This window comes from Clinocottus analis, unplaced genomic scaffold (genome assembly GCF_023055335.1).
Source record: "Clinocottus analis isolate CAN_PGR_092001 unplaced genomic scaffold, fCliAna1.0.p SCAF_19, whole genome shotgun sequence".
Lineage (NCBI taxonomy): Eukaryota > Metazoa > Chordata > Actinopteri > Perciformes > Cottidae > Clinocottus > Clinocottus analis.
In genome coordinates, this window is record NW_027175920.1 from 8,348,429 (window position 1) to 8,375,654 (window position 27,226).

Genomic DNA, 27,226 nt, shown 5'->3' on the forward strand with positions numbered 1-27,226 from the left:
TGAGTTTCCTGTCGATGAATGCATCAGCAACATTGCGGAGCATTGTACTTCCATAATGCTCAGACCTACGGGGCTGCTGTGTTTTTATATCTCTACATATAGTATGCTATTCTTCTGACACTGTCTCTTTTCAGGAATTTTAATGAACTAGTGATTTTTTTTATTTTAAAGATAACACATTCCTTAATATTTGTTAAGTGCCTTTGGAGCAAAGATAACTTAATCAAAAGAGTGTCTCTTCCTCATCGAATTTTTGTTATTATTGTTATTATCATCATCATCATCATCATCATCATCATCAATTGACTTTATACTCCACACTTTCTATGATATAACCCACCTGCTCCTCTGCTACCACATGGCTGCTGATGTCAAGCAAAGTCAATGCTGGGAACCTGTAGACAAAATGGTGCGTCTGTCCAGCAGGGTGAGCATGTGTAGCCTGTAAGTGAGGAAGAAAGAAGGGAGGGAGGGGAGGACAACAACCAAATAAACAGATGATGAAAAACAACAACAACAACAACACAGCATTTCCTATTATCGCCCTGGGGTGTGTATTTTTTTTTTTTTTTTTACAGCACGTCTTTATGGAGTTCAGCAGCCATATGAGAAATTAGCCTCTGTATCCACCGGGGTCCTCCCACCCCTCTGTCTTGTTCTCTAATCCGCCCACATGTATCGTCTGAGGAAGAAAAAAAACAGTGCAGAAGGTGACGCTCCTCCAAAGGAACAGCGAGAGGCATAGAGAGGGAAAGGCAAAGAGAGAGAGGTGTCTACAGGCTGCATCTCCATTGAAACATTTGAAAAGGGGAGGCGGAGGAACAGCTGAATGGTAGCTACACCCTGCGCCTGGAAGCGTAGAGACACTGTAACAAACGCTGGCAATTGCTTTTTTTTTTTTTTTTGGCAATAACAAAGAGGTGGGAGAGGGGGCTCTGAAAACGAGGGGGAATAGCAACAAAAAAAAGAAAAGAAAAATACCCGTTTTCAAGGGGACTTCTGCTTCACTTCATCCGAGAGACTCACCCCTGTGCCACCATCATGACCATAAGCTGTAGCATTGGTAACAATCGGCAATAACGGTGTCAAAACCAGATGTTCAGCGACAGACGCTCGCCGTCTTGTTTTGATTCATTATAATCGGGGGAGAGAAAAAAAAAAACAACTGAATGCCTGCGAAAAACTGGATACTCTGAAATCATAAGAAAGAGCGATCTAACAAAGACAACTACATTGTGATTGAGCTTTAGGCTTAATGCGCGTGTTTCTGCACGCACTCGAAACGAACCTGAACCAAAAGCAAGTGAGTATGAACCGTGTCTGTGTATTTGTCTGTATCTTGGTGGCTTTATTCCGTGTTTATCGTCTATCAACAGGGCATTTACTGGCCAGCTCTAGAAGGGGAAACAAAGCGTCTAGCCTGCATTCAACAAGTATCGTTTTATCCACAATATCCACATTTCTGTTCGTCTGTTGCCTGTTTGTGTTTTGATCTCCGGAGGAATCAGAATGAGGGAAATATGGTCAATTTTATGCTCATTTACTGTGTTTCCATTATTATTTCAAGCTGCTATAACACAAAGAGAACTGCACTTTTACGCTGTCATATTTGATTCATTTTAATTGATAAAAAAATGTAATTTCTTATAAACATTTCTCATTTCACAAATAGTGGGTGTTTCCCCAGACACTAGATCAGAGCAGTTTCATGCTTCTGACAGGAATGTGTGTGTGTGTGTGTGTGTGTGTGTGTGTGTGTGTGTGTGTGTGTGCGTGTGCGTGCATCCCTCTTGGCATCATTGTGTGTCTGTCTGTGTGAGCAACTGTTTCCATGTGTGTATTGCTTTGTGCATATGTGTACATTTATTTGATTTACTTGCATGTGCCTTCAGTGTGTGTGTGTGTGTGTATGCGTGTATGTGTGTGTATTTGGGCAGCGTGGCAGCACTGTGTGCACTTAAGTGTCAAAGCCTGAAATGGAGGTTCGATAAAGGAGGGTGAGAGGGCTGACACACACAAACACACACGTGAGAGAGGGAGAGGAGCGTCGGAGCAGAACCACAGGAAGGACATAGCGTCACTGAGATCCAGGAAGTCTATGGGGGCAGTTAGTTGTCTAGACGTGGTCTTCTTCCCCTGCAACCCACCGCCACGCCATCACCATTCCACTGCATTACACCCAATATCGGTGGTTTCATAACGCCTCTTCTACCTTCACTTTCCAGCGCATGCCTCGCTTTTTCTGCCAACTGGCTCCAGCGGTGCTCTTCCCCTGATGGGAACTCTGTTCTTCCATTTGCTCTCTCACTGCTTCCCCCCCCCCCCATCCTCAATCCTGCATTATGAATCTACAGCGGGTGCTATTTTTAGATCGCGGGTAACCCAGAAAACACCCTTATGATTTTAGCAAAAAGAAAGACAAAAAAAAAAACTCCCACCAGAGACAGTGACGCGCTGTCAGTGGATGTGATCGGTAGAGTAGTGATGGGACTCGGAAGGAGGGCGCTGCTGTTTAAGGAACCGGGGGGGAGAGATCTATTCTGAGGCCGTGATTGAATTACGCATCTGCCGTGTCCTGGGTTTGTGTGTCTTCTTGCTTCTGACCCTTCCTCTCGCCTTGGCCGCGATGATTTCCCTCTCATATCACGCCTTCGCATCAGAGAACTCTTCCTCTGTCCTTCAAATAATTCCTCACCGGCTCGAGCTGATTATCCTTTTAAACCCTTTTGTGTTAAAAATCTGTGACCTTGTGGCTCACCTCTAGGCTCACTAATCATTCCCTCTCGTCTCCTTTGATCTCCTCATCTTGTTTTATTTCTTCACATTCAAAGCGAACTTCTCTCCGTTCTGTTGAGAGTCTAATCTGTGACTTCCCTGCCTCTCCTCTTTGTCTCATCGCTGGCTAGTTCACAGGTCAGAGTCAGTGCAGTAATACTTCTTCCATCATCCCGTTTGTCTCTCTGGCCCTCAAAGCCACCTCATTGCGCTGCTGGATCATAACGTTCCTAATCATGTAGTATGGGTAGCTTCATTAATTAAAAGCAGACAGGTTTAAATGACCTAAGAGACAGTCTGGAAGCGTTGAGGTTAAAGCTATTTGCTCCTGATGCAAATTCCCCTTAGAGCCAGTTTTTAAATACTGAGGGATAGCTAAGATTCAATCCAGGTCCAAAAATATCTTTTCTTCCCGACATGACACACTATCCCATTGTTCTTTTTCTTTGCCTGCACTCTGTGTTAGGATTTTTCTGACCTCTACACCCCTCACCGCCCGTTGCAGGGAGCTGTACCTCTTCCTCCATCTTTCCATTAACCCTGCTAGTAAAGTCTCACCCAGTGGGCATATCTATCCCACAAAATCAGAACATGTTTCCTCCTGTGAGCAGAAAGGATTTAGTCATGGACACTTGGTGGGCTTTCAGAGCTCTGTTACAGTTTCTGCTGGTCTATTCCTGAAACTGGCCTTATGTATTAATCATCCCCAGCCAGCTAAAAGGAGCAAACCAAGAGGACAGGATTATTTTTTCTCATAAAAAAGTGTCTGGAAGGGATCATATCCAGGGTGCTTGGGGGGGGATTGACCAATATGCACAAGATGTCCAAGAGGTTTTGGTGCTGCAGTGTGGATTGGTCAGCCCCTGGGGATTTCCACGCTGGTGTCGGGGAGTAAAGGAACTGCCATTTCCTTTCTGCTTGCTTAATTGATTGGCTATTTTATTCATGTTCTGGGAATTCGCCAGTGGTGAGCTTTATTGTGATGAGAATTATTTCCCCCTCAACTGCCTCAGAGTTACTGGGTCATTGTGTCGCCTTGTTCTCGACTTCTTCCTGCATACGCACCCTGTTGTTTTTTATTCACTCTCCATTCATTCATTATAATCATCTCATTTTCATTCATATTCATTTATTCCACCTGCCTCCCACCACTATCTTCACACTTGCGCACACACACACGCACGCGCACGCACACACACACACACACACACACACACACACACACGCACTTGGTTTCTTCCCTCCTGCCAGAATCAGATTTACACCAGGAGGTGCAATGACAATTGGAGAGCGGAGAGGACACTGTGCGGTGTGACACCGCACTAAAAGGGGAGGTGACCACAGAGCTTTCCCCGTGCTGCAGTGCCTCTCTTTCTCCTGTTGGGGTCTCCTCAACACTGGGGGAGTGTGCGAGAGAGGAGAGATAAGGTAGAGATGAGGGGGAGAGGAATGAGGAAAGGAGGGAGGGGGTATGGGGGAGCAGCGTGAAGCCTTGTGGTTACATCCTTTGATGAGGGAGCGGGTGGGAAAAAATGGCTGCGCACCAGAAACACATACGTAATTCTTGCTATCTCTCGTTCACATACACACGCTCACACACACACACACACACACACACACACACACACACACACACACACACACACACGCACACAAATAAATGTTACACACTTGCCAGCAAAGCCCTCCTTTTCCCCAATGGTACATTTGCCACTCAGCTCGGCTCCGTGTTTGTTTAACATCCCTACACATTTCCGTTCCTCTCCTCCTCTCTTTCCATTCCTCTTATTAGTATTGCAGACCATTTTTGTCCTCCCTGCCGACTCCTCCTACACCTTTACATCCATTCAGGTGCTATCCTGCGCCACTGCAACGTCTTTTTTTTGTCCGCTCTGTCTCCTCCCCCACCTTCTTTTCTCTCCCTGGTTTCATTCCCCCACCAGATTGCTTGTTTTCCTCTCTCCTCTGCCTTACCTATTTCCCCCCTTACTCTCTCTCCGTTTCTCTGCTTGTCCCACATCCCTTCTTCTCTCCTCCATCTCATCCTCCTCGCCATATCTCCTACCCCTCTCCCCCTCAGTGATTGGTACATCTTTTTGCTTTTTCTGCCAATTGATGGTTGTGTTCCACACAGTCAGCACTCCTCAAAATTCCTCCCTTGTCTTCTCTTTCGGTCTCTCCCTCTCTACCGTGTGCTCTCCTCCCCTCCCCCTGGTTACTGCTGCTGGTACCTCACAGCCATTGCATCCTATAATCCCGAGTTCCCTCCCCCTCTTGCTGCAGTGTTTCTGCTAATATTTATTAGCGTCCGTGCAGCCTTCGTGCACACGTCTTGTGCGCGGTCTTCTTCTCCTCCAGCCTTGTGGTCTCTGTCTATCCGTCCGCTGCAGAAATCCTCTCTAAAGGTTCAGAATGAATGAGCCTCATTTCGCCCTCAAAATGTTTTTCTTAGCCTGTTTCTTGCAGCCAGGTGAGTGTGTGTATGTATGCGTCTCCCTCCCTCCTCCCTCCTCTCCCCCCTCCTTCTCGCTATCTCGCCCCTCGCGTATGTGCAGTGGTGAGGCAGTAGTAGCATGGTGGCGCAGGACATGGTGGCCAAGGCGGGAAATGCTGCAGGAGAGAGAGGTGGTGGTGGAGATTTTTCCTCCTCTCTGCATACCCGCCCCCTTCCCACTTCTCCCCCAGTTTTTAACCTCTTCATCCTTCTTCATTCCTTTCTGCATCCCTCATCATCTCTGTGCTTTTTTTCATCTCCACTGGATCTACACCCCCCGTTCAGCTTCATTAGCTTCAGTCCTCCCTCCATATCTCTCCTTCTAATATTAATCCCCCTTCAGTCTCTGATGAGTTTTCTTTTCACGCAATTGCACTGCTGTCAGTGATTAAAGTGCTGAGGCGGGCTCTCAAACAGTTGTGCTCCCCCCATTTGAAAATGAAACTCTGGAACTGCGGACATTTTCCTGAACTGCAAGTGCGGAGCATTGAAGTCAAATGCCTTAAGCTCATCGAGATCAGTAATCAGATCACATTTACTTTCATTTCAATGTAAAAGTTGGAAATCTAACAAGTTCTAGTTCTGATACATATATATATATTCTGATATATATATATATATATATATATATATATATATATATATATATATATATATATATATATATATATATATATATATATATATATGTGTGTGTGTGTGTGTGTGTGTGTGTGTGTGCGTGTGTGTGTAAGCTCACCGCACAGGAATCACGAAGCAAAAATGCATTTAACCACAGTTAACATAAGCTACAGCGTGAAGAAGTGATGGGGTTACAAAGTGAAACCAGAAAAACATTTATCCAATGGATAAAAGTTTCAAAGTGACATAATAGAAGTTGTTTCTTGAAAGTTTAATGTCCCGTAAGAGGAGAGTTTGTCCCAGAGAGAGAGAGAGAGAGAGAGAGAGAGAGAGAGAGAGAGAGAGAGAGAGAGAGAGAGAGAGAGAGAGATCGCCTCTGTCCATGGTGCTGAAACACAGTCCATCCCGCAGCAGCAGTGGTCCCTGCTGGAATGGTTTTCTCTTTGACTGCTTGACCTCCCTCCCAAGTGATTCAGTTTTAGATTGTGTTGCCGAACATTACATTATTATTACATTAAATTAATCCTGATTTCTTCGTTTTGTTGTTGCAGAAATACAGAAAACTACTTCTGCAGAATGATGCAGTACAACTCTGAAACTCATGAGTGCAGGTTTTTTTTTTCTGTCAAGCAAGCAGATTTGACTGTACATACTGCTGGATATTTGAGATAAGGTAGAAATGTAAGGCTTTAGTGTCTTGATTTGTCTGCTCGTACAATACACACATTGTTGGTAGCTGCACACATATGAAATATTTGTGCTTTAATGTCTCCAAACTCTGACTGCGTACCCATGCAATAACCTTGGTCTTATAGATCTTACCTGAGTGTTGTAAAGTCCAGAAGCTTCAAAGAGGAAAAATAAAATCTTTGTACCCCACAAAAAGGTAATGACAATATAATATAAGGGAGATAGTAAACTTTTTCTTTACAAAAAGTTATTTCTTCAGATAGTGTGAAATAATCAAACCAACTGAGTAAACAACAATAACAAGTAAAAAAGAAAGACTGCAGTGAAAGGACATGAAAGGAAGCAGAAGTCTGAGCAGAAAGAGGAGAAAAGAGTTGACCCAAAGTGAAGGAAGCTTACTTTGGAAAAGGAAAAGAATGGGACATGAGGATGAGTAAAATGGCAGAAAAATACAGAGTAAAATGCAATGAAGAAGGGTGGACCAAGAGAATAAGAAAAGAATGAGGGAAGGGATATGGATGGGAATGGGACCGGGTTGTGAGAGGAGGAAAAGGAGAAAAAAATGAAGCCTTGATTCTCCTTCAGTGAAATGTGATTCCTTTATGCGGAATATGAGAGCGAGCGAGGAAGAGAAAGTAAGAGAGAGAGAGAGAGAGAGAGAGAGAGAGAGAGAGAGAGAGAGAGAGAGAGAGAGAGAGAGTAGTAGGAGGGAGAGGGGGAGGGCCAGTGAGAGCGCGCAGGAGAGGAGGGGGGAGGAGAGTGGTGCATTTCTTTGAATAGAGAAAAAGGTTAACAACATAGATGCTGCGCATGTAGGGGCTTTCTTACTGTGAACGTGTGTCTTTTCTGAAGCACCGTGAGCACCCCCAGGATGGCAAGGCAGTTCGCGGGCAAAGAATTTGACCTCGCTGGGAGGAAATAGAAAGAGAGAGAGAGAGAGAGAGAGAGAGAGAGAGAGAGAGAGAGAGAGAGAGAGAGAGAGAGAGAGAGAATATGTTTTTTACTGCAGCAGAATTCATTCACTTTTATAGTGCACTCTCCTTTTCCAATGCTCTCCCCTCCACACTCTCTCTTCAGCCACCGTCCTCCATCAACAGGGGGAGAGGCAATATTGCACAAGCTGTTACCTGAGTGTGCTGCATTCACTTTCTTTTCCTCCACATACTCCTCTCTATTCGTCCTCATCTTCGGTTCTTTGTCTGAGCCTGCCTCGTTTTCCTGATTGTCCTGCTTTCTCAATTCTTCCAATAAACATCTGATTTATGGCCTCCTCTCCCCCATCAACCTCCTTCTCTCTCTCACTCTCCCTCTCAGCCTCTACCGCTTCTCCATCTGCATGTCTTTACACACACACACACACACACACACACACACACGCGCAGCGCATGGGAGAAGTGGCAGAGAGAGCATTGACATAATTGTGCATCGCATGAATCTCGGTGCGGTTGGAGGGGGCTGCAGCAGTGTGTGTAGCACGCACATAGGCTGATTGAGGAGATCTAACATTAGTACGGACACCGCACTCTCGGGAGGCAATTAACACCTACACACATGCTCATACACACAAACACACACACACACACACACACACACACACACACACGCGCATGCGGTGCTGCGCCACCATACGTCAGAGAGGCATTCTTGGAAAAGGGGGAAGAGAAGCAGCGTGACAGATAACCAGTTTTCCCCTCTTCCTCCAATCTTTCTGTCACTCTTTTCTTCTCACACGTCTTTGGGTGCTCGGGAGACAGGATTGCTGCAGGTGTATGTGTGTGTGTGTGTGTGTGTGTGTGAAGGGGGGGTGGTGCTGAAACCTCACAGTAGCCTCATAAAGGAGAGGATTTGAATGAACACTGGCATGAGCATTGACCATATCGATACAGTGATCGCTGGCATAACGTGTACAGCAGAGAGCATAAGGGATGGGGCCCCAGCAGTCACATCACCATGGCTGAAAACACCTTATTGTCACAGTGGTGTCAACAACCAGCCTGTGACGATGCTGATATGTGAATGTGCTCACCTGCTGTCATATGTTGCACTAATAAGTAGGCATCTTTCTGCTCCAGGATGCTGTGTTAAAAACAATTTTGCCACCCCTCATTTCCCCGGCTCCCTCCTCTCAGTCACTGCACCTGCATAAGGTCGCTTTGTGTCCTTCCGTCAGCTGATTATCAAGTGAATAATTGTGAATACAGCTGGCTTTAGCGCGCGACTCTTCTTCATATTGCAATGTTGATAATCCACATCTATTTCTCCCTTCTTCTAAAATTTCTGCCCTTTTTTTTCTCTCTCCCCGCAGACTCCTCAGACTCCTCCCTCCTCCTCCTCCTCCTCCTCCCTTCGGTTTCTCTCATCCTCTCCCTCCCCCCCGGTCCTCTATGCTCAGTTCGGTGTGTGTATCCTCTTTCAAAGGGCGCAAGGGTGGGAACAAGTCGTCCAACAAAGCATGTTACAGCGCAGACATGACTTGTCCGTCGGAAAGCGAGAAAATCGTGATAAACTGCGGGGGGGTGCGGCATGAGACCTACCGGAGCACCCTCAAAACGTTGCCCGGTACCCGCTTATCGTGGCTCACCGAGCCGGACGCGTTCAGCAACTTCGACTACGACCCCAAATTAGACGAGTTCTTCTTCGACCGACACCCGTCAGTGTTTTCCTTCATCCTCAACTATTACCGCACCGGGAAGTTGCACTGTCCCAACGATGTGTGCGGTCCCCTGTTCGAAGAGGAGCTGGCTTTCTGGGGTATCGACGAGACGGACGTGGAGGCGTGTTGCTGGATGAATTACCGGCAGCACCGGGATGCGGAGGAGGCTCTGGACAGCTTCGAGAATCCAGAACCGGACGCGCCGGACGACGAACCGGCTCTGTGCGGTCCGGATGGGGACTTGAAAAGACTGTGCATGCAGGAGGACGCGAGGAAAGCGGGCTGGTGGAAAACCTGGCAGCCCCGAATATGGGCACTCTTTGAAGACCCGTATTCCTCCAAATATGCTCGGGTGAGTCCCGTCTCTCCTGGAGGGACCAACTTGTTTATGTGCTGTTGCATATTCTGCCTCACGATGTCTCACTGCTTGAATAATGATACGTTTTTTAAAACTTTGTTTTTTAAATGTTCTGCTCACATTATCATCGATTCCAGTCCGTAATAATTAACCGAAGGCTGACTGTCGGTATGCGTGTCTTCCCAGACAGGATAGCTTGCATTAAATAACAGGATATAAACCTACTGGCATTGAATAATTAATGCTGATAGCGTAGGGAAAATGGAAAATGGTATGGGAACTATATATTGGTAGGTAGGTACTAGTTGATACAACACCCAAAGGTTTTGTCAAACGCATTACCTCCATTTCTCGTTCTTGGTATGTTGCATGTTTCAGAGCCGGATTCGAAACCGAAAACCGTTTTTTGTGCTATCACTATTCCTATCGTCGTATCCTACTTGAGAAGGTTTCATCCATATCTGCCTCTAAACGCGGCACCTGCTGCGCCTCCTGCATCCAAACGCCCTTATTAGGTCACATTTGTCCGTTTACGACGCTCATCAATGCGCCGTATTTCATGGTACTCTTATTTATTGTAGCGCCACACTGGGGAATCTCATACGACACCGATTTGTCAGCGTTGAAGTGCGTGTCTTTCCACACATATGTCCGTGGTACTGCTACAGCCTGCTGGTTGTTTTTTTTAACCAGTTCCCCCCATGTCTCAATTGAATGCGATATGGCTTTTACGCACGGGATTTATGCGGTTACGCACAACTCGCTCCTATATTTTGGAATACTCTTTATTGTTGGCATGTAAATGCTTCATGATGTATATCTTAAAAGCAAACGTTTGATAGCATTTGATCGTACAGGTGTACGAGTAACAAGTACTGGCTGTGTTTTTGATCTGTGGTACATGAAAACAGTTACAGTGGGCTTGTGGTTCTTGTTTTTTCTCAGACCCTCCAGTTACAGATAAAACCAGCTGCTTGATCACAGCTGCTTTGATTTGTGTTTCAGTGATTTAGTTTGATCATCCCTGTCTTGCACCCTGCCTATGGTTATGTTATGAGGGTGTGTAAGGACCTTTGGATACTGTGGATGCATGCACACTAGTTGAACATGCAAAACCGTCAGCTGAGATTCATGGAAATATAGCTTAAAAAAACCTTTAAAAATATGAATCACCGAAAACTCAGCAATATAAACTGTGTATATAATCACTGATGAAGACAATAGCTTCACACACAGACAATGGCACACACACAAGGTATAGATCTGCATACCTGGATTCAGTTTCAGAGTAAAGTGTTGGGCTGTGACAGACAGATAGTCTGGTTCAAGCCACCTGATCCGCCTCTCTGGACTTGGGATCGGGCAGGAAGGGCTTCTTTAAGTGTCACTCTTATCCCAATCGGATTGATTTATCACTATCCCACCCCTGTCTTTCCCCTTTTCCATGCAACAAAACCGCTCATACTTGTATGTCCAAGTGTTGCCTGAGAGGGAGATCCCTTCGGGGTTTGGATTTTCAAATTACAAAATAGTAAAGACAGGAAACATAAGTTTATTTGGTGCTCAATTCTAAATGATCTCTCAGCACGAGCGGGCATCATTTGCAGCATTGCCATACCTTAGATTCAAGCTACTGTACCTGCTGCCTAGCTGCGAGAATGCTGTATATTATGTAATGATCAGTTTTACACCATATCCTCTGGATACAGTGGCCAAGAGCTCATGAATCATACAAAAAAGATTATTTGAGTGCAATGGTTGCAGATAGTGGTGTTTGTGATGGCTCGTTGGGGTTAGTTAAGCTGGAGACAGTGCAGGTAGTAGGTGGGATTCATTTCAATGGCTGCAGCTCTTTTTGTGGGTGAACACAGCCTTGTTTCTCTCTGTAGGTCTAATATGCAGCCGCTATACGTCAAACAGTGTTGTGACCCAAATCACTTCTTTTTTTTTTTCCCACCCTCGCTCTTTCTGAAAGCATCATGTCCAACGTGGCAGAACCTCTTGGTCTTTTCAGTCCTGTGGGATGCAAATTAAATGTGGAGAGAAAAAAACGGAGCGATAGACAGCGGCTAGGACAGAGGGGGGGGAATGAGATGCTGATGTGGAAATACAATGAGACAGATGAGAGCGAAAAACAGAAAGAGGAAGCGGGAGACGAGAGGAAATAAAGGGAGACAGGAGCAGAGACGTTACTCTAATGATTGAAGGTTTCTTGTTTGCATTGCTGTAGCGCATCAGCAATCATTGTTTTGATCGGAGCATTTCGACATGCATACAGGGCTTTTCAAAAAAAAGAAAAAATCTCCACCTCCTTCTCCGCTCACGATCATATGAAGCTCGGTCGTGGATCTACCGTGGCAGCACACACATGTACAAACACACACATGCTGGTGTCTGTGCTGGCTTTTCTGCTGCAGTAGACACGGGAGAGAGGAGGGGGAGCACTGGAGGAAGAGAAAAGAGGTAGAGTGGGAGTGAGAGGGATAGACGGAGCGAGGGAAATGGAGAAGGGGTGAGATAGTGGAGGGAAATAGAGGGGAAAAGAGACTGAAGAGCTGAGAGGGATACGGAGAGACGACGACGAGGAGCAAGAGGGGTTTTGTGATAGGGAACAGGGAGGAGGTGACACCCACAGGGAGAAAGACGTTGTATGATGAGGGTGGGGACCCTTGTCTTAGCATCTTCGATTATCTGTGAAAGCTTGAGCCATCCAATCTTCCTACCCCGGCCCTCCTGCCTGCCTATTGATTGATAACTAATTGATTATCTTCTCTTTTGTCTGTTTTTAAAGCCCCTTTCTCTCCCTCTATCACCTCTTAAAATCTGGGAATGCTCATGAGAACTAATGCTTGAATTATATCCCAACCGTTAACCCATTGACATCATTTATGGACGTATATGTTTCTGCTTGATGAGGTGTTATACCATATGATTTGCATCTGATTTCTTATTGATCTGTCTTGGTTGACATATAGCTGCTCTATGATGTTCTGATGTTCCTACTGTTTTAAACTCTAATCTGAAAGAATGACAATGATCCTAATTCAATATCCAAGGATCCACTGTTAGTGATGAACTGTGGTTATTGTGTTGTCATTGGAGGTAATCTAATATGATGTAATCACTTGACACTCAATTTATGTCGTTGAACAAAGTTAAAAAATAGCCCTTAAAATATAGGATGTTTTTGAAAATTGATATGGTACAATTACTGAAAGGTATACATTTTAAATATGCCGGATGTTAGAAGTTATATACACATTTAAAACAAAACAGCTTTAAGTGAGCTTCAAAAAGACAATATTGGACATCAAAAGTCTGGATGAAGGAGGTTAGATTGAATAAATGTGACACAGATTAATACAGTGTTTTTTTTGCCAGATATAATAGATTTAGAAGAAAGAAATGTATTTTTCCATATGAAATCCATTGCTAACTATCTGTATCTATCTATTTTATTGTGCCACTGTCCCATACATTTCATAGATTTGGTCATTTCCTGTTTCGTACCAGAAGTCCACGATTGTCTTTCTCAGCAATCTTCTGACAAAGCACCATTTGTAGTTCGTCATGTACAGGATGCGCCTTTGACCCCTTCCAAATCTGACTTTGCGTGCCTGTATTTGGTTCCTTTTCCGGGGAGCGGGAGTACAGTACCCCCTTTTCCTGAAGGTCGTGTCTTAAGGTCCTTTGTCTGCTGTCGTCTTTTCACAGTGCTGAAGCGCACAATGCTGTCATAGACTCAAATGTGACTTCTGTTGTGTGGCGAGAACATGTCGCCTCCATGTAGAAAACCAATGGTTGATAGAAAATAGAAAAAAGAATGTATTCATAGACATCAGTATATATATATATATATTATAGATATGATGTTGGGTGGAAAATAGATTGTCTGATGGCGGGGTTTTGGTAATGTTGCCATTGAAAACATGTTTCTTAGTAAAACATGATGTAGCTATTAAGTATCAGATTATTTTATAATTGGTCACTTCTATTATCCAATGGTCTTGTGACTAGTTTTGTTTGCCCCAGAGCCACGTAGTTTCACTTAATTCCACGTAGTTTCACGTAGTTTTACGTAGTTTTACGTAGTTTTACGTAGTTCCATGTAGTTCCACGTAGTTTTACGTAGTTCCACGTAGTTTCACGTAGTTCCACGTAGTTCCACGTAGTTCCACGTAGTTTTACGTAGTTTCACGTACAGACCTTCCCGAATCTGGTCGGAGCTTAATAGGATCTGTGGTGTAGTTGACCGCAAACCCTGGGCTCTACCTTGTTGTATTCCTCCGTTATTTGTTGTGTTTACCCATTATGCTGCAGGCAGAGTTAACGTCACAACTGTCATCATTACCCTGACCCCGCTGAAAAGCCTATTTCCCACTTCCCTTCTCGTGCCTCTCCCTGTGGGCTGCATCTGAAAATAGCAAAGAGAGGAAAAGGAGGCCTTATTTTCATTCGATGGTGGCAAATCTGTTCCTCCATTACTGAGGAGAGGGTGACACGATGTACTTCTATGACCATCCGACGCAGAATAAAACACAAGTCGGGAATAACTGAAGCACCAAACCTGTCTTGACAGAGAGGAAACGGATGGCGGGAGATAATCTTAAGTGCTCACCAAGTTTATTAAGGTAAACTGTTTTCCTAGAGCAGTAGCTGCTGGCAAGGGCGTGATGATTAGTCAACCTGCCTCTCCTGTTCCTCCAATTGGTAAATGTATCGTGTTCTGTTTCAGTTTTCCCTGACAATGTTTTGTACCACAGGCCTGCTCGTGTTGTGTTTGCATTCCTGGAAGTCGCAGTCCTTTTGTAACTTGAGCACTGTCTGTTGGCGATACTTCACTGGAGAGCTGCTCGATGTCTCCAAACAGGGGCAGAGACATGATCTCTGTTTTAAATATGTGAGAAGCACTTTAAAGTGGTAAAAACAGAAGAACAACTGCAGTGTTTGTGGATTGCAGTGTTTCCTCCAGGATTTTTTAATCCGGCAACGGAGCTTTATTCTGCGTTGCCAGAAGGTATTTAGTGCGTTTGCTGACATGAGAAGAGCTTTAGACACAAATTTGTGCACAGTTGTAGATGTCGACTTACGTTTAATAGGATGCTTCCAGACTTCTTGCCTCTCTTCCTCCTCTCTCCTGTTCTTCTTTTCTACCTTTTTCTCCTCTCTTTCTATACTTTCCTGTCTCAACTATAGTACCTCGCCATTTTGCATAATAATAGAATCCATGAAGTAAAGCACTTGATACGCAAACTACAGGAATTAAATCACACATTTCAGATACAGGTGACTAAATACCCTCCTCCTGTATTTCATCCACCTAAGATCTTCTTCATCATAGCATCATCATCCTCCTTTTCCTTATCAACCAATTTACAAAACTCATCTGAATTTTATTCAATTATTTCATTTGACTAATATGTGCTGTGTAGGTCTTTAAATATGGCTGACAATGATTTTCATACATTAATTCTAAAATTGATAAACAAATTTAAATATATTTCTATTTATTATGATTAGATTATAAATGAACATGTGGAGAAAATAATGTAATTATTAATATGCCGAAGAATTTGCTGAAGTATTCGTCACTATTAGCTGTTGCCACATTACAAACAAGTTTAGTTTAGCGAATCAAATGCTAACAGAAAACATCAGGCCTAGCCTTGTAGTCATTAATAAACTCTGAATGTGATCCAATTCACGCTGCTGTTCCCCAGTAAGCGTCAAGTTCCACGTTGTCTCCACATCTTTGCTGAACGGCGTTGTAACCGGTGGTGGGACCAGCAGCAGAGCCTTCGTTGCCGCCAACTGTGCTAACAGACGATGGCAACGGTTGGTGTGTTTCACACTGGACTCTGGCTGCTTAAAGTAGAGATGGTGGGTTTATTGTATTTGGAGAGATGTTGCTGTCTTCAGATTTATCCGTCACCAGTAATAACTATTAAAGAGATTAATATTTTGGGAAATACATATATTCACACTCTTGCTGAGACTCGTCTGTACAGTAAATATGTAGCTACATGTAGCAACCGGTTAGCTTAGCACAAAGACTGGAAACAGGAAAACAGACAGCGAGCAGCTTTGTCAAAAAAATGTATTTGCCATTTTTGGATGTGCCAGACTTTGGCAGGGACCAGTAACTTCCTGTAGTCTCCTGGTTGCCTGGCAAGAAATAGTTTGGCACATGATGAACCGCAAATTGTATTTTTCCTTTTAGGTTTTCTCTACAGATTAAACAATATATCAAGTTTTAATTGGCAAGCTTTAAAGGTGCCGGTAAACTGATTTTGTTATGCTCCAACAGAAGCTGGCTGGCTGCTGGCTCCAGCTTCATATTCACTCTTCAGACATGAAAGTGGTATTGATGCTCTCCACTAACTCGTGGCCAGAAAGTGTATTTTCCAAAATGTCAACCTACTGCTTTAAGTATCACATTACATTTCAGGCAGACACATTTAACATCCTGTGTGATTATCTTGCAAACATTTCTGTCCCATCACTCCAAATTCCGTTCTTTTCTCGTTTGGCCTTCCTCATCCGTCTTCCTCCTCCTCTTCAGAGTTGGTCCATTTAGCCATGCGGGGTAAGTGCTGAATCGGCACTACACACCACTGGACTGACAGTCAATTAGTTGAACCTCATGGTAAACGCTGGACATTGTGCTCTTACGCTCTTGAATGGAAATGACTCCGGACACCAGCAGGATGGGGAGCTCACATGGTGCCAGAGCCGATTACAGTAGTGGGAATCTAAATTCTCTAAATGGGACAAAACTTCACACAAGAGAGTAGTGTATTGTGTATTACAGTCGCACAGACCGCCACACACATAGTGTGTGTAAACAAACAAGTACACAGTGCGCTCATACTCACAGAGAAAAACATCTTAATTGCGTGCCAAATCAAAAGTCCTTTGGCTGCATAAAGATAGTCAATTATTCATGAGAAATAGAACAGCACATACTGTAACTAAAGCGATACTTAATGTGGTATAGAAACACATTTATTCACTTCCATTACAACACGCATCTTGCATTTGACTCTCTCAAACACCCGGCTGAACATAAATCCCTTCTGGTGCCTCACCTTTACACACTGGCCCATGCTCTGTGAGTGTAGATGCCCATAAACCATCCAGCCGAGCGTTCACACTTACCGCGCACAGATCAATCACTTTATTTGACACGCCTCCATACGTAATCCTGCAGATCACTCTCACACATGCCAATATGCCCTGTGCATGCTTTCACAAATACACACACCAACAAACAAAATGGAAATAAGCTACACAATGTTACTATGAATGAGCTTTCCAGTCACTCATCATTTTTAAGGGCTGAAAACTAATTCACATTTTCATTATTTATGAATCTATTATTTAGGTAACTTAATAAATAAAAGTGAAAAATGTAACTTCCCAAAGTCAAAAGTGTAACCTTCAATTTGCTTCTTTTCATAGAGATATTCGTTAGATATCATATTAGATAGAGGAACATAGCAAATCCACAGATTGGAGGAGTTAGAATCAGCAAAGAATTGGTATTTTTTGAGTTAAATGATTAAATAACTAAAAAAAAAGATCATTTATTTTCTGTTAATCAATTAACTAATTGTTTCAGTACTAATGATATTACAATCATTCAATTAAATAATGTAATAGAATAATGGTAGCTGACCATTTTGGGTTCTAAAAAAATGAGATGTAATGTCAGAAAAGCAAAAATGGGATCTGCAAGCATAGACTGTGACTAATGATTATTTCGTATTATGTGGATTATTTTCTCGATTGATCATTTAAATTGGCCATCATTTCTGAAACCCCAACTTTCACACTGAAGAAAGAAAAGTAGCAAACCCGCGTGGAACCTTTAGCATTCATGTTTGAAAAAGCAGTACCTGAGCTCTACAATTTCTTAATTTTCTTGATTAAGCATTTAGTGTATTAGCCCGGTGTCGTTACCACGTGGCACTTAAACAGCCAAACTGTATCCCTGCTCATTCCCTTGGAAAATGACATTGGAGGGCGTCACTGGGACAATTCCTGTGTGACCATCTGCTTCCTCGTGATTGTCCCTCCTGTCCAAGTGGCAGCGGAGTGGAGGCAGAGCGAATGATGACTTTAAATAGAAATCTGATGAAGTCTGTAAGGATCTAATTCAGGAGTGGATTTGGATGGTGATGTATCAGAATGTTGTTTCTTTTCTTTTCTTTGTCTTAAAATCAACCATTTTGCAACTACATTTTCTTCAGAGTACCTCTCTGAGCAGCACGACAGAACGGTTGACAGTTTAATATGCGCACCGATCTCGTTTACCAAAAAGTCCTTTATGCATGTCCCATTTCATTTTCATTTTTATGATGGAGCTATGAAGTTGGTTACGGATAGTTGCTGAAGCACAGAAGGAGAAAGGATAGAGGGAGAAAGCACAGGGGGTTAGACAAAGAGGAGGAGGCATGAAGGCAAACTTACGTGTCTCCAACAACACAAGGATGGCGAGAGGGGTGAAGAAGGGAGGAAAAGAGGAGGATTGTCTGAGAAAGAAGGGGAGGGCTGCGTCGCAAGGACAAATGCACATGGCATGCTGCAGTAATCCGGCTCGAATACAGATGAGAGGGAACGGACACGTGTACAGTTCACTCACCTCCACACGGTATCGGTCTGTATTCAGAAAGGTTTGACATAATTGCAGGGAATTAAATGGAGGGGACCTGAACGCTAGAGCAGATAAAAAACTGTTAGCATGTCTGTGTGTGTGTGTGTGTGTGTGTGTGTCTGTGTGTGTGTCTGTGTGTGTGTAGGAGAGCTTACCGAATCATCTGTAGTGTGTCAAGGAGTTGAGTCATTCAGGGAACGTCTCAAACAGAAGTCTGTGTTGTGATTGAAATTTTACTAGGATCGCTTCCAAGAGCACTGACCTCAGAGAATAAAACTGAAAATAAAATATACGTGAGGATTACCTCGAGCAGAAGCTAATTATTTCTCAAAGTTCACTGCTACCTCCTTCCAACCTCAGTTGCTCCTCCTACTTTATCTCTTCCTGCATTCAGGTGTTTGATGAGCCTGCCGCACACATGTTTTGCACGTATACAATCATGCAACACATGCAACCATCCTGTGCCTAGATTTATGTTACATCCTCTTCCTGTACTCCATCTACTTCCTCACCTTCCTTGCCCTTCAATATTCCGCAGTGTCCCATGTTGGGTGCTGGGTGACCCGTAGCAAGGGCTCACAATCTTCTACTTTAACTGCCTGTCCTTTCTCGAATACCAACGTCCTCCACGCCGTGTCGATTGCGTCTCCCTTGAGGCGAGACACGGCTGCAGTTCTTCTGGGACAGGAAAAGGAGAACAGATGCTCTTAAGTTTCAATTTGATATCTCCGCTGATATTACTTTCTGTCTATTGTCTGGCTCGTATTATCAGCTGTCATAGATCCCCTTTGTTAAAGAAGCTGAGGAGCTATTAGATCAGTGCACCTCGAAATCTTGACGGTTCTGCAGTGGTGGAACTACCACAATCAAAATGTCTGTCATGTTGCAGTACAAGGAGGAGGTTTTTTACAACAATGTAACTGGGATAGCACTAAAATGGTCACTCAATCATTAACACATTATTCATTGTACGTTAAGTAAAATACCAAACATTTGTTTAGAGGATTTCATACCACCAATGCAAGTGCCCTTTGAAAACATGCATGTCCAGAATGGGCCGAATGAGCTTTAGGGGAAAAATACCTATTCATCGTTAGAAAGAAGGTGAAAAATAAGACAGCGGAACGGTTGGGGCCCTCAAATCAGAAAATAAAGCCCTGAAGAACACACCCCGGCTTACCGATCCTCACTGTCAGAAACGTCAGTGAAATCTGTGAGCAAAATAGCGTGAACTGTCTGCCCGCTTTGCTGCTTGCTTGTTTATTTAAAGTGTATTAATATTGAACGTGCCAAGTGCCAAAATCGCATCAACAATGCACCCGCCAAGTGTGAAGTAGATTGGATGAGTGGTTTCTGAGATCTGCAAAGGACAGACAGACAGACAGAGAATCCTTGCTTTAATTGTGAATGAACCAGCAATACATGTTTTTTTCATGACTCGGGTGAAGCAGAAACAACACAGTATTCATATATTATTAGTCGATATAACAACAAACCTGTTGGCAAACAGCTGCCTATTTGCAGTGCACATACACAGCAACATTATCGTTTATTGTGTTTGTGTCCACCTAATGAATGGAAGTCCGACATTCACTCTTCTTTGAGCTCTTTTTTGTCTCTTGAGGGAAATATCTAGCTCCTTCCTGCTTAATGCTCCACTATGTTCACCAGCTTTTCACTTCCGTTGTCTGTGCACTGTTAAGTGCTGAGTAGGTAAACATGCAATGAGTTCGTCAGAGTTATTGCAGCTAAATACAACGCTAAGGGAGTGGTGAGAATGAACACTAAACACACTAAAGAGGCTCTTGAGCTGACAGCACCTCTGAGTCAGGTAATAATTCTCTGTGTGTTCGTCACTTTAAGCAAAACCCCTTTCAAGTAAAACTATTGATCGAAAGAAATGTAGCTGCTTATAATATGTTAACTGAGGATGGCCATTGTCATCCTTTTTCTTTTTTTTACATTTTACTAAGATTAATGAAAGTATAAGAGCAGACATTGGCTTTCTATATGGCATTAACTGTACTTTGTGGGCTTAAAATACATGACGGTGTGAATACTGTAACTATAGTTAACATATGTCATGAACCACAGCAGCAGGACTTACATTTACATGAGGAAGCCTTGAGTCAAGGGTCATAAACAGCTAAAAGCCAAAGTTATCCATAATTCAATGCATCTTTCCACTCAGTTTTTCTACTTGCCCATTTCACGTCTCCCTTAAAGGACTCTCTCACTTCGTCTTGTTCAGACATGTTTGATTGTCAAGTTAACTATCATGTTAGGATTCATTATATTATTGTATAATCATCTTAAACTAGCACAATTTTCAATTAATCGTCAATGATAAGGACAACCGTGTTGATGATGATGGTGAAAGTGAAGGCTATTCCTGTAACCTGCCCAAGGTTACGCTCACGCTGCACGCTAAGTGGCTACTTTGGATGTCTCTGAGTGATGGCTGCAGCCATTCACGTGAAATAATAGATTAATCACCTGATCCAAGTCCAACCCAGTGCTCGGGTTGCCCTTCAGCAGCACGTTCTGTATTTCACATCTGTTCAATGTTCATTTTTCATGTCCCATTCATGTGCAGATTTCCCATCATCCTTCACAATGTCGTCTTATCATCGCTGACTCTGCAGCAGTGGTCACCATTTGCTTTGCTCCACATGTCTATTCTTACCAGACGCTGTTCATCATACTAATGCTGATCGAACGTCACCTTCAGTGTACATGGAACCAAAAGCTAAATCCTAAATTTGTCGATATACCTCGGTCAAGGTCGCTCACCCTTGACCTCACAATCGGTAATCTTTCATTGATCAATCGGCAGCCAGTCTGAATGATCGCGGTTCTGCTCTCGCTCCTCTACATTCAGCCCTCAACGCCAGCTGTATGAGCAGTATTTGGCTTCGTCCTGTCCTTGGTGCCTGAAAGCAGAGGCTAACGCAGTGGTTGTCATGGTGACAGAGAGCCAGGCAGGGCTGTGGTAATACTGTAATGATAAAGCTCTTCTGGATGGTGCCGCAGTAAACACAGCGCCACTCGGGTCCTGTTAAAGAAGAGCGCACCGCCGTGCATGCAAAAACACCCGTCGTGCTAATATCAGCTCCGACAATCTCTCCTTGGTTATATCACTTACATGGATGCTCCCCGACACCTCCTCCTTTCTTCTTCTCTGTCTCTTTTTTTTGCCCTTTCACTCTCCGATACCCTGCTCTCTCCCCTTGATTGGTGAGATTCTCCTCATTGTCTTCTCTCCTCCGCTCGTCCTTTCATCTCCTCGCCCTCCATTCCTTCACTCTGTCTTCGTCATTCATCCATCGAAACACAATCAACTTTCTATCATCAACTTCCTTTTTACGTCTCTCTCTCTCTCTCTCTCTCTCTCTCTCTCTCTCTCTCTCTCTCTCTCTCTCTCTCTCTCTCCTCTGAGAGGCTATTTCTCATTTGCTTCACTCTCTTTCTCTCTCCATCTCTGACTCCCGCTCTTTTAAATTTATGTTGATGATCTTTCCAAATCTAATTTCAGAGTCTCGAGAGCGAGGGAGACTCTATCTGGCCTTGAAGGTCATTGGACTGCAGGTGTCACACATGGTAGCTTTATCGTAGCGGATCCAGCGCATTGAGCGCCACACACACATGACAGTGAGCCTCTGAATCATATGCAGAGCATTAGCGTGGTTGTCCAGACCAGAACAAACACATACCTTCATGTCGCAGCGAGGAGAGGGATGGAGGGAGGGAACAGACACAAAGTGCCAGGAGATGAATAAGTGTGAAGTGACAGATTGCTACTTCTCCTTTTATCATCTTCCTCCACCTCTTTCTTTGTCTCTGTCTCTCCACTGATCCCTCTCCATCACCTCAATGCAGTGCTTATGTAGTTACCACTCACTATCTGCGATCAGCAAGTGTGCACACACACACCTCCTGTGCCCATAGGCTGTTTGTCTCTCTCACATTGTGAGTCATACCCTCACACACACACACGCACACGCACACACACACACACACACACACACACACACACACACACACACACACTTGTGCCAGCCACTTAAACCAGCACATGTAAACACAAGCACATACAGTAGACACACAGCCGCATCCACACCTGATGTGTGGCTTTCGGTGCCTTTTAAGCAGCGGGGGTCTCCTCCATCACGCAGCAGGTCTTTGCTTGACATGCTGCTGCATATTTAAAAAGGACTGGCTGCTGTGAGGGATTGATCAATATTGATTTGATGTGTAATCCACTATGCTCTCTTGAACTACTGTATGATTTAATTACTGAAACCCTGAATGAACCTTTGTTTCAATATTGTATTGTGGCGTTTAACTACATGATCAAATTAAAAACAGCACAGTACTGCAGGTAAAAGCTGTGCTTAATGTTAAGTGCAATCTAGTGTTCATTTGTGCCTTTCTTAGACCTGCATGTATTGGTGTCATTGTGAGTCAAGCTTTCTCTCGACAGCGCGCTGCACCTAGAGTATTGTTTTGTACGGCCACTCTGAGCTCTTCTAGTTAACATCTCAGAAAGGCACTCGTGTTCCTAGTACCCTGCCAGCGCTTTTCTGCCAGAGAAAAACACAGTATGGACACTCTGCCTTAGTCGGAGACTGACACATTGAAAACAGTTCACGCAGCTCCACGAAAAATTGGTAATCACTTCTCACTCCGTTTATAAATCCCTCAGGAACGTCTGTTCCAGTCTCTCCATCCTAAACACCAGTGACCCAGGTAAAGGCTGTGTGCGTCATCTCTTTTTAAAAGAGGCTTTTGCACAAGCTGTACATTTAAAACAAACACAGTACATGTATGGGTGGCTGTGTTGAGCAACATGATGTGATAGACATAGTTCGGCTTCAATACTGAACATTTGAAACATTTTCTGTCCCATGAAACAAGACATGGCGCCTCATTTTTACGTCCGCTAAACATCACCTGCAACCTCCTCTGTGGTGGAACCACTCAGCAGGGTTAGTGTCTTTAGATGTGTGTATTGACATCACGGAGCATCCTGCTTGATGCAGCTTTGAGTCAAAGGTATTTATTTGTATGTCCTGTAAACGGGATCCCAACATTTGATCATATTTAACAAATACATTCATAGATATTCTCCCTCTGTCCCTTTGGCTGACATTAATCACTTGTATGACAAAGGCCTGTCATTTATTATTAGCCTTCAACCTCCTGACAGCTTCCTCTCGTTTTCTTTTCTTTGCTCTTCATCTCACACTTACTTTCACACTTAATTTCAGAATCATCAGAGCAATGATCCACCCGAGGTTATCTTTCCAAACTCGCCTCTGGATACTTTTACTTTACTTTTATATTTGTTTTTCTTCCACAAATGGATCTACATCATCTGGTCCATTGCATCTTTCATGTCCTAAAAGCGCTACAGCATAAAAAAACAGACTGTGATGACGAATCTCACACTTCTAATCATCCTCAACATTTCAATACTTTGTACAAGTGCTGCTCATCTTCTCTGTTTAAGTGTTATTATAGTCACCTCCGAGTCACCTTCTGTCCGGACAAGCTTGAATTCTTTACGTATAGTATATATCTTCAGGGCAATATTCACATATGAAGGTTTTCTGGTGTCCAGCCAGTGAGGGGGCATCCTGACAAGGTCCCACTGGTGCGATCCCGTTTCCTCAGGACATGGGGGCTGGTATAAGTGTAGAGGTAGGAGGGTAATGGAGAACCTCAATTTCTGTGTGTGTGTTTGTGTGTGTGCTTGTGTGTGTGTGTGTGTGTTTTCAAGATACTAGGGGTAGAGTACTGCAGCAATCTGAAAAAGTAGGTCAGACACCGACTAGTGTGAAACATAGCAGAGGAGAAAAGAAGTAGGGAGAAGAGATGGAGAGAGAAAATAAGGCAGGAGCAGTAGGGCGTGTCGGGGTAGAAGCTTGAGAGAATATAAAAAAACAGACAACCTGGAACAAACCTTAATCTAAACTGTCAAACTATTTGTTGACATGGATATGATCCTTAAAAAGACATTGGACACAATTCAAACTGGCAACCCACTATCTATTGTCTGACGATGGTTTAGCTTTTGGTTGATTTCAAACTTGCTTGTTAACTGTCTACTTGTGAACCATGCCGGTTGTACGCGTCGTCTCTCAACTTCAACTCCACTCTCTTAATTTCAAATTGCTAATCAGACTGTCGACAATGAGCAACAGACACAAGCAAAGTCTGGCTACACCAGAACCCCCAAAATATATTCCCTCGCCCCCAGAGCATATTTGTCATCAGGCTGACAGTCGACCGGTTTTGAAATTGATTGAACAACATATAGATATAGATACCAAATAACAACTGGAAATCACAGATTAGACATTGACACCGCTGACCCTGGAAGGTCACTTCTTTGGCTAAATGCGCGTCCGCTAATCTCCTCAATGAATACAGTGGCTCAGACTCTTAAGTGTTCTGCTTGGTGTATTTCTGTCATAAAGGCACTTAGAGAAAACATGTGCAGGCTATCCAATTTCAAAATCAAAGAAAAACAAGACCTTTTAAGAAATAACGGAAACTGTTTCCACCCATTTGCTTCGTTATATTGCTTCCCCTTATAAGTATGTTGCTTTTGATATTACATAAAGGCATAATGTCCAAAATACACAGTAACACGCACAATACACTGAAGGCACTCAGGCTTCTTATATATATGGGCTCCACTCAAGTATGAATTACCTTTCTCTCTCACTCTTCAGGCCGTGTCTGTTTTATTATTTATTTGATAAAGCTCCAAGTATACTGCGTCTATAAATACACTGCAGGGCTTGTAGGAATGGACAGCAAAGGGGAAAGATTGTGCAGTAGCACACTGGTGTTATCACGCCACTGTCATTGATTCACTGACAGCTGAATGGGTTACAGTAGAATAATACGCATGGGTTGATATAGACAGATGTAGATCACACAGATGTTCAATGCTCCGAACGTTGCCTTTGAACGGCTTATCGTTTGCTTTCTGTTCAGGAAAATCTTATGGAAGTAAACAAGGAAACATTTAGACTTAAGACACTGTAGTATAGAAAGGATGCCACTTGTAGGAAAGGCGCTGACAGTACTCCCAAGATGTAGAGGGAGTCGAGGCAGATGCCAAGAAAATCAATTTAATTCAAAACTGTTTTATTAATTGTTTTCTACTTTTCAGTTACAAAAACAAGAGTAATTCAACAAAAGGAGCTCAAAATTACAGTTTTGAGTTTTGTTGAGTTTATCAACCAATGTTCCCCTTTCTGTTTTACAAAAACATTAATGCACTGTGACTTTCTCTCCTTTCTTTGCACTTTCCTCCATTCATCTTTTCCTCTCAGACTCCAAAATCTGACACAGGTTTTGGGTCGAAAAATGTTTTGATTGAATATATTTTTAATCCAATCATAGCTCATTATGAATGCAAATATATACTGTATTATTATATTAAAACATGACAATTGTAATATGCAGACTGTATGTAGTACTAGTTTAGTACTATTAATAATTATAATCTCTGTGCATCATACTTTCCTGATGGCTCATGATGTGACATGATACTGACAGCACATCTATTTTATGGCTTCATTGTTCATCATAATCATTTTTGACTGTCAGATACAATTTGATCAGGCCTAATGAGTGTGATCATACTTGGACTTTGATCACAACGGGTCAAATTGCGCCAAGGTTATTCCACAAAGACCTCGATGTAGATGCCCAAGACAGAGCGAGAAGTCGTCAGTTGTAGTTTTTTCTTTGTAGTCTTTAGCACTTAGATACAAGATACAGACATTCCTGTTGCCTTGAGGTTTTCCTTCATGCATTTATGTCCTCTCTGCCTTGCTGTATTGATTGATTTGCAACTGACTCTTTACCCTCACTTTCTTCTTTCTTTCTTCCAGTATGTGGCATTTGGCTCCCTGTTCTTCATCCTCATCTCCATCTCCACTTTCTGCATGGAGACGCACGAGGCCTTCAACACCATCCTCAACAAGACAGAAAACGTCACGGTGGGCAACATTACCCGTGAGGAGATTGTCTACGAGGTGGTGACTGACAGCTGGTTGACGTACGTGGAGGGCGTGTGCGTCATCTGGTTCACCATTGAGGTTCTGCTGCGAGTCACCTTCTGCCCGGACAAGCTTGAATTCTTCAAAAGCAGCCTCAACATCATCGACTTCGTCGCCATCCTGCCCTTCTATCTGGAGGTGGGCCTGAGTGGGCTGTCCTCCAAAGCTGCCAAGGACGTCCTGGGGTTCCTGCGTGTTGTCAGGTTCGTCCGTATCCTCCGAATCTTCAAGCTGACCCGCCACTTTGTGGGCCTCCGAGTCCTGGGCCACACCCTGCGTGCCAGCACCAATGAATTCCTCCTGCTTATCATCTTCTTAGCCCTTGGAGTCCTCATCTTTGCCACCATGATCTACTATGCTGAACGAATTGGTGCAGACCCAGATGACCCGACCGCCAGCGCCCACACCAACTTTAAGAACATTCCTATTGGATTTTGGTGGGCCGTCGTGACCATGACCACACTGGGCTATGGAGATATGTACCCGGAGACGTGGTCAGGGATGTTGGTGGGTGCTCTGTGTGCCTTGGCTGGTGTGCTGACCATCGCCATGCCTGTACCTGTAATTGTCAACAACTTCGGCATGTACTACTCTCTGGCCATGGCCAAACAAAAGCTGCCCAAAAAGAAAAACAAACATATTCCCAGAGCACCCCAACCAGGGTCCCCCAACTACTGCAAGCCAGACGCCCTGGCTATGGCGACTGCATCGCCGCAAAGGCTCTTGGGAAATGTCCTAGGTGGTGTGATGGGGCCTGGTGGCATTGGGGGAGACTGTCCTCTAGCCCAAGAAGAAATTATAGAGATTAACAGAGGTGAATGTTTTGTTTTTTTCATCTTAAATCTCTTTATTTTGTCAACAAATATTATCTTTTAAAATCAAAACTGACTTGCATGCT

At 43.6% G+C, this 27,226-nt stretch overlaps 1 protein-coding gene across 6 annotated transcripts in view; it reads left to right on the plus strand.

Moving 5' to 3' along the window:
- Nucleotides 1-681: 681 nt before the first annotated feature.
- Nucleotides 682-27,226, plus strand: part of LOC137789448 (voltage-gated potassium channel KCNC1-like) — a 47,238-nt gene continuing 20,693 nt past the window's right edge. For 3 of the 6 annotated variants that reach the window (XM_068583061.1, XM_068583060.1, XM_068583062.1), the window contains exons 1-3: nucleotides 682-1,303; nucleotides 8,886-9,585; nucleotides 26,161-27,142. In XM_068583061.1, coding sequence (XP_068439162.1) covers nucleotides 8,965-9,585; nucleotides 26,161-27,142 — 1,603 coding nt within the window. In that variant the 5' untranslated portion in view covers nucleotides 682-1,303; nucleotides 8,886-8,964. The remainder of the gene's footprint in view (nucleotides 1,304-8,885; nucleotides 9,586-26,160; nucleotides 27,143-27,226) is intronic. The other 3 variants (XM_068583065.1, XM_068583063.1, XM_068583064.1) reach the window with 1 other exon arrangement.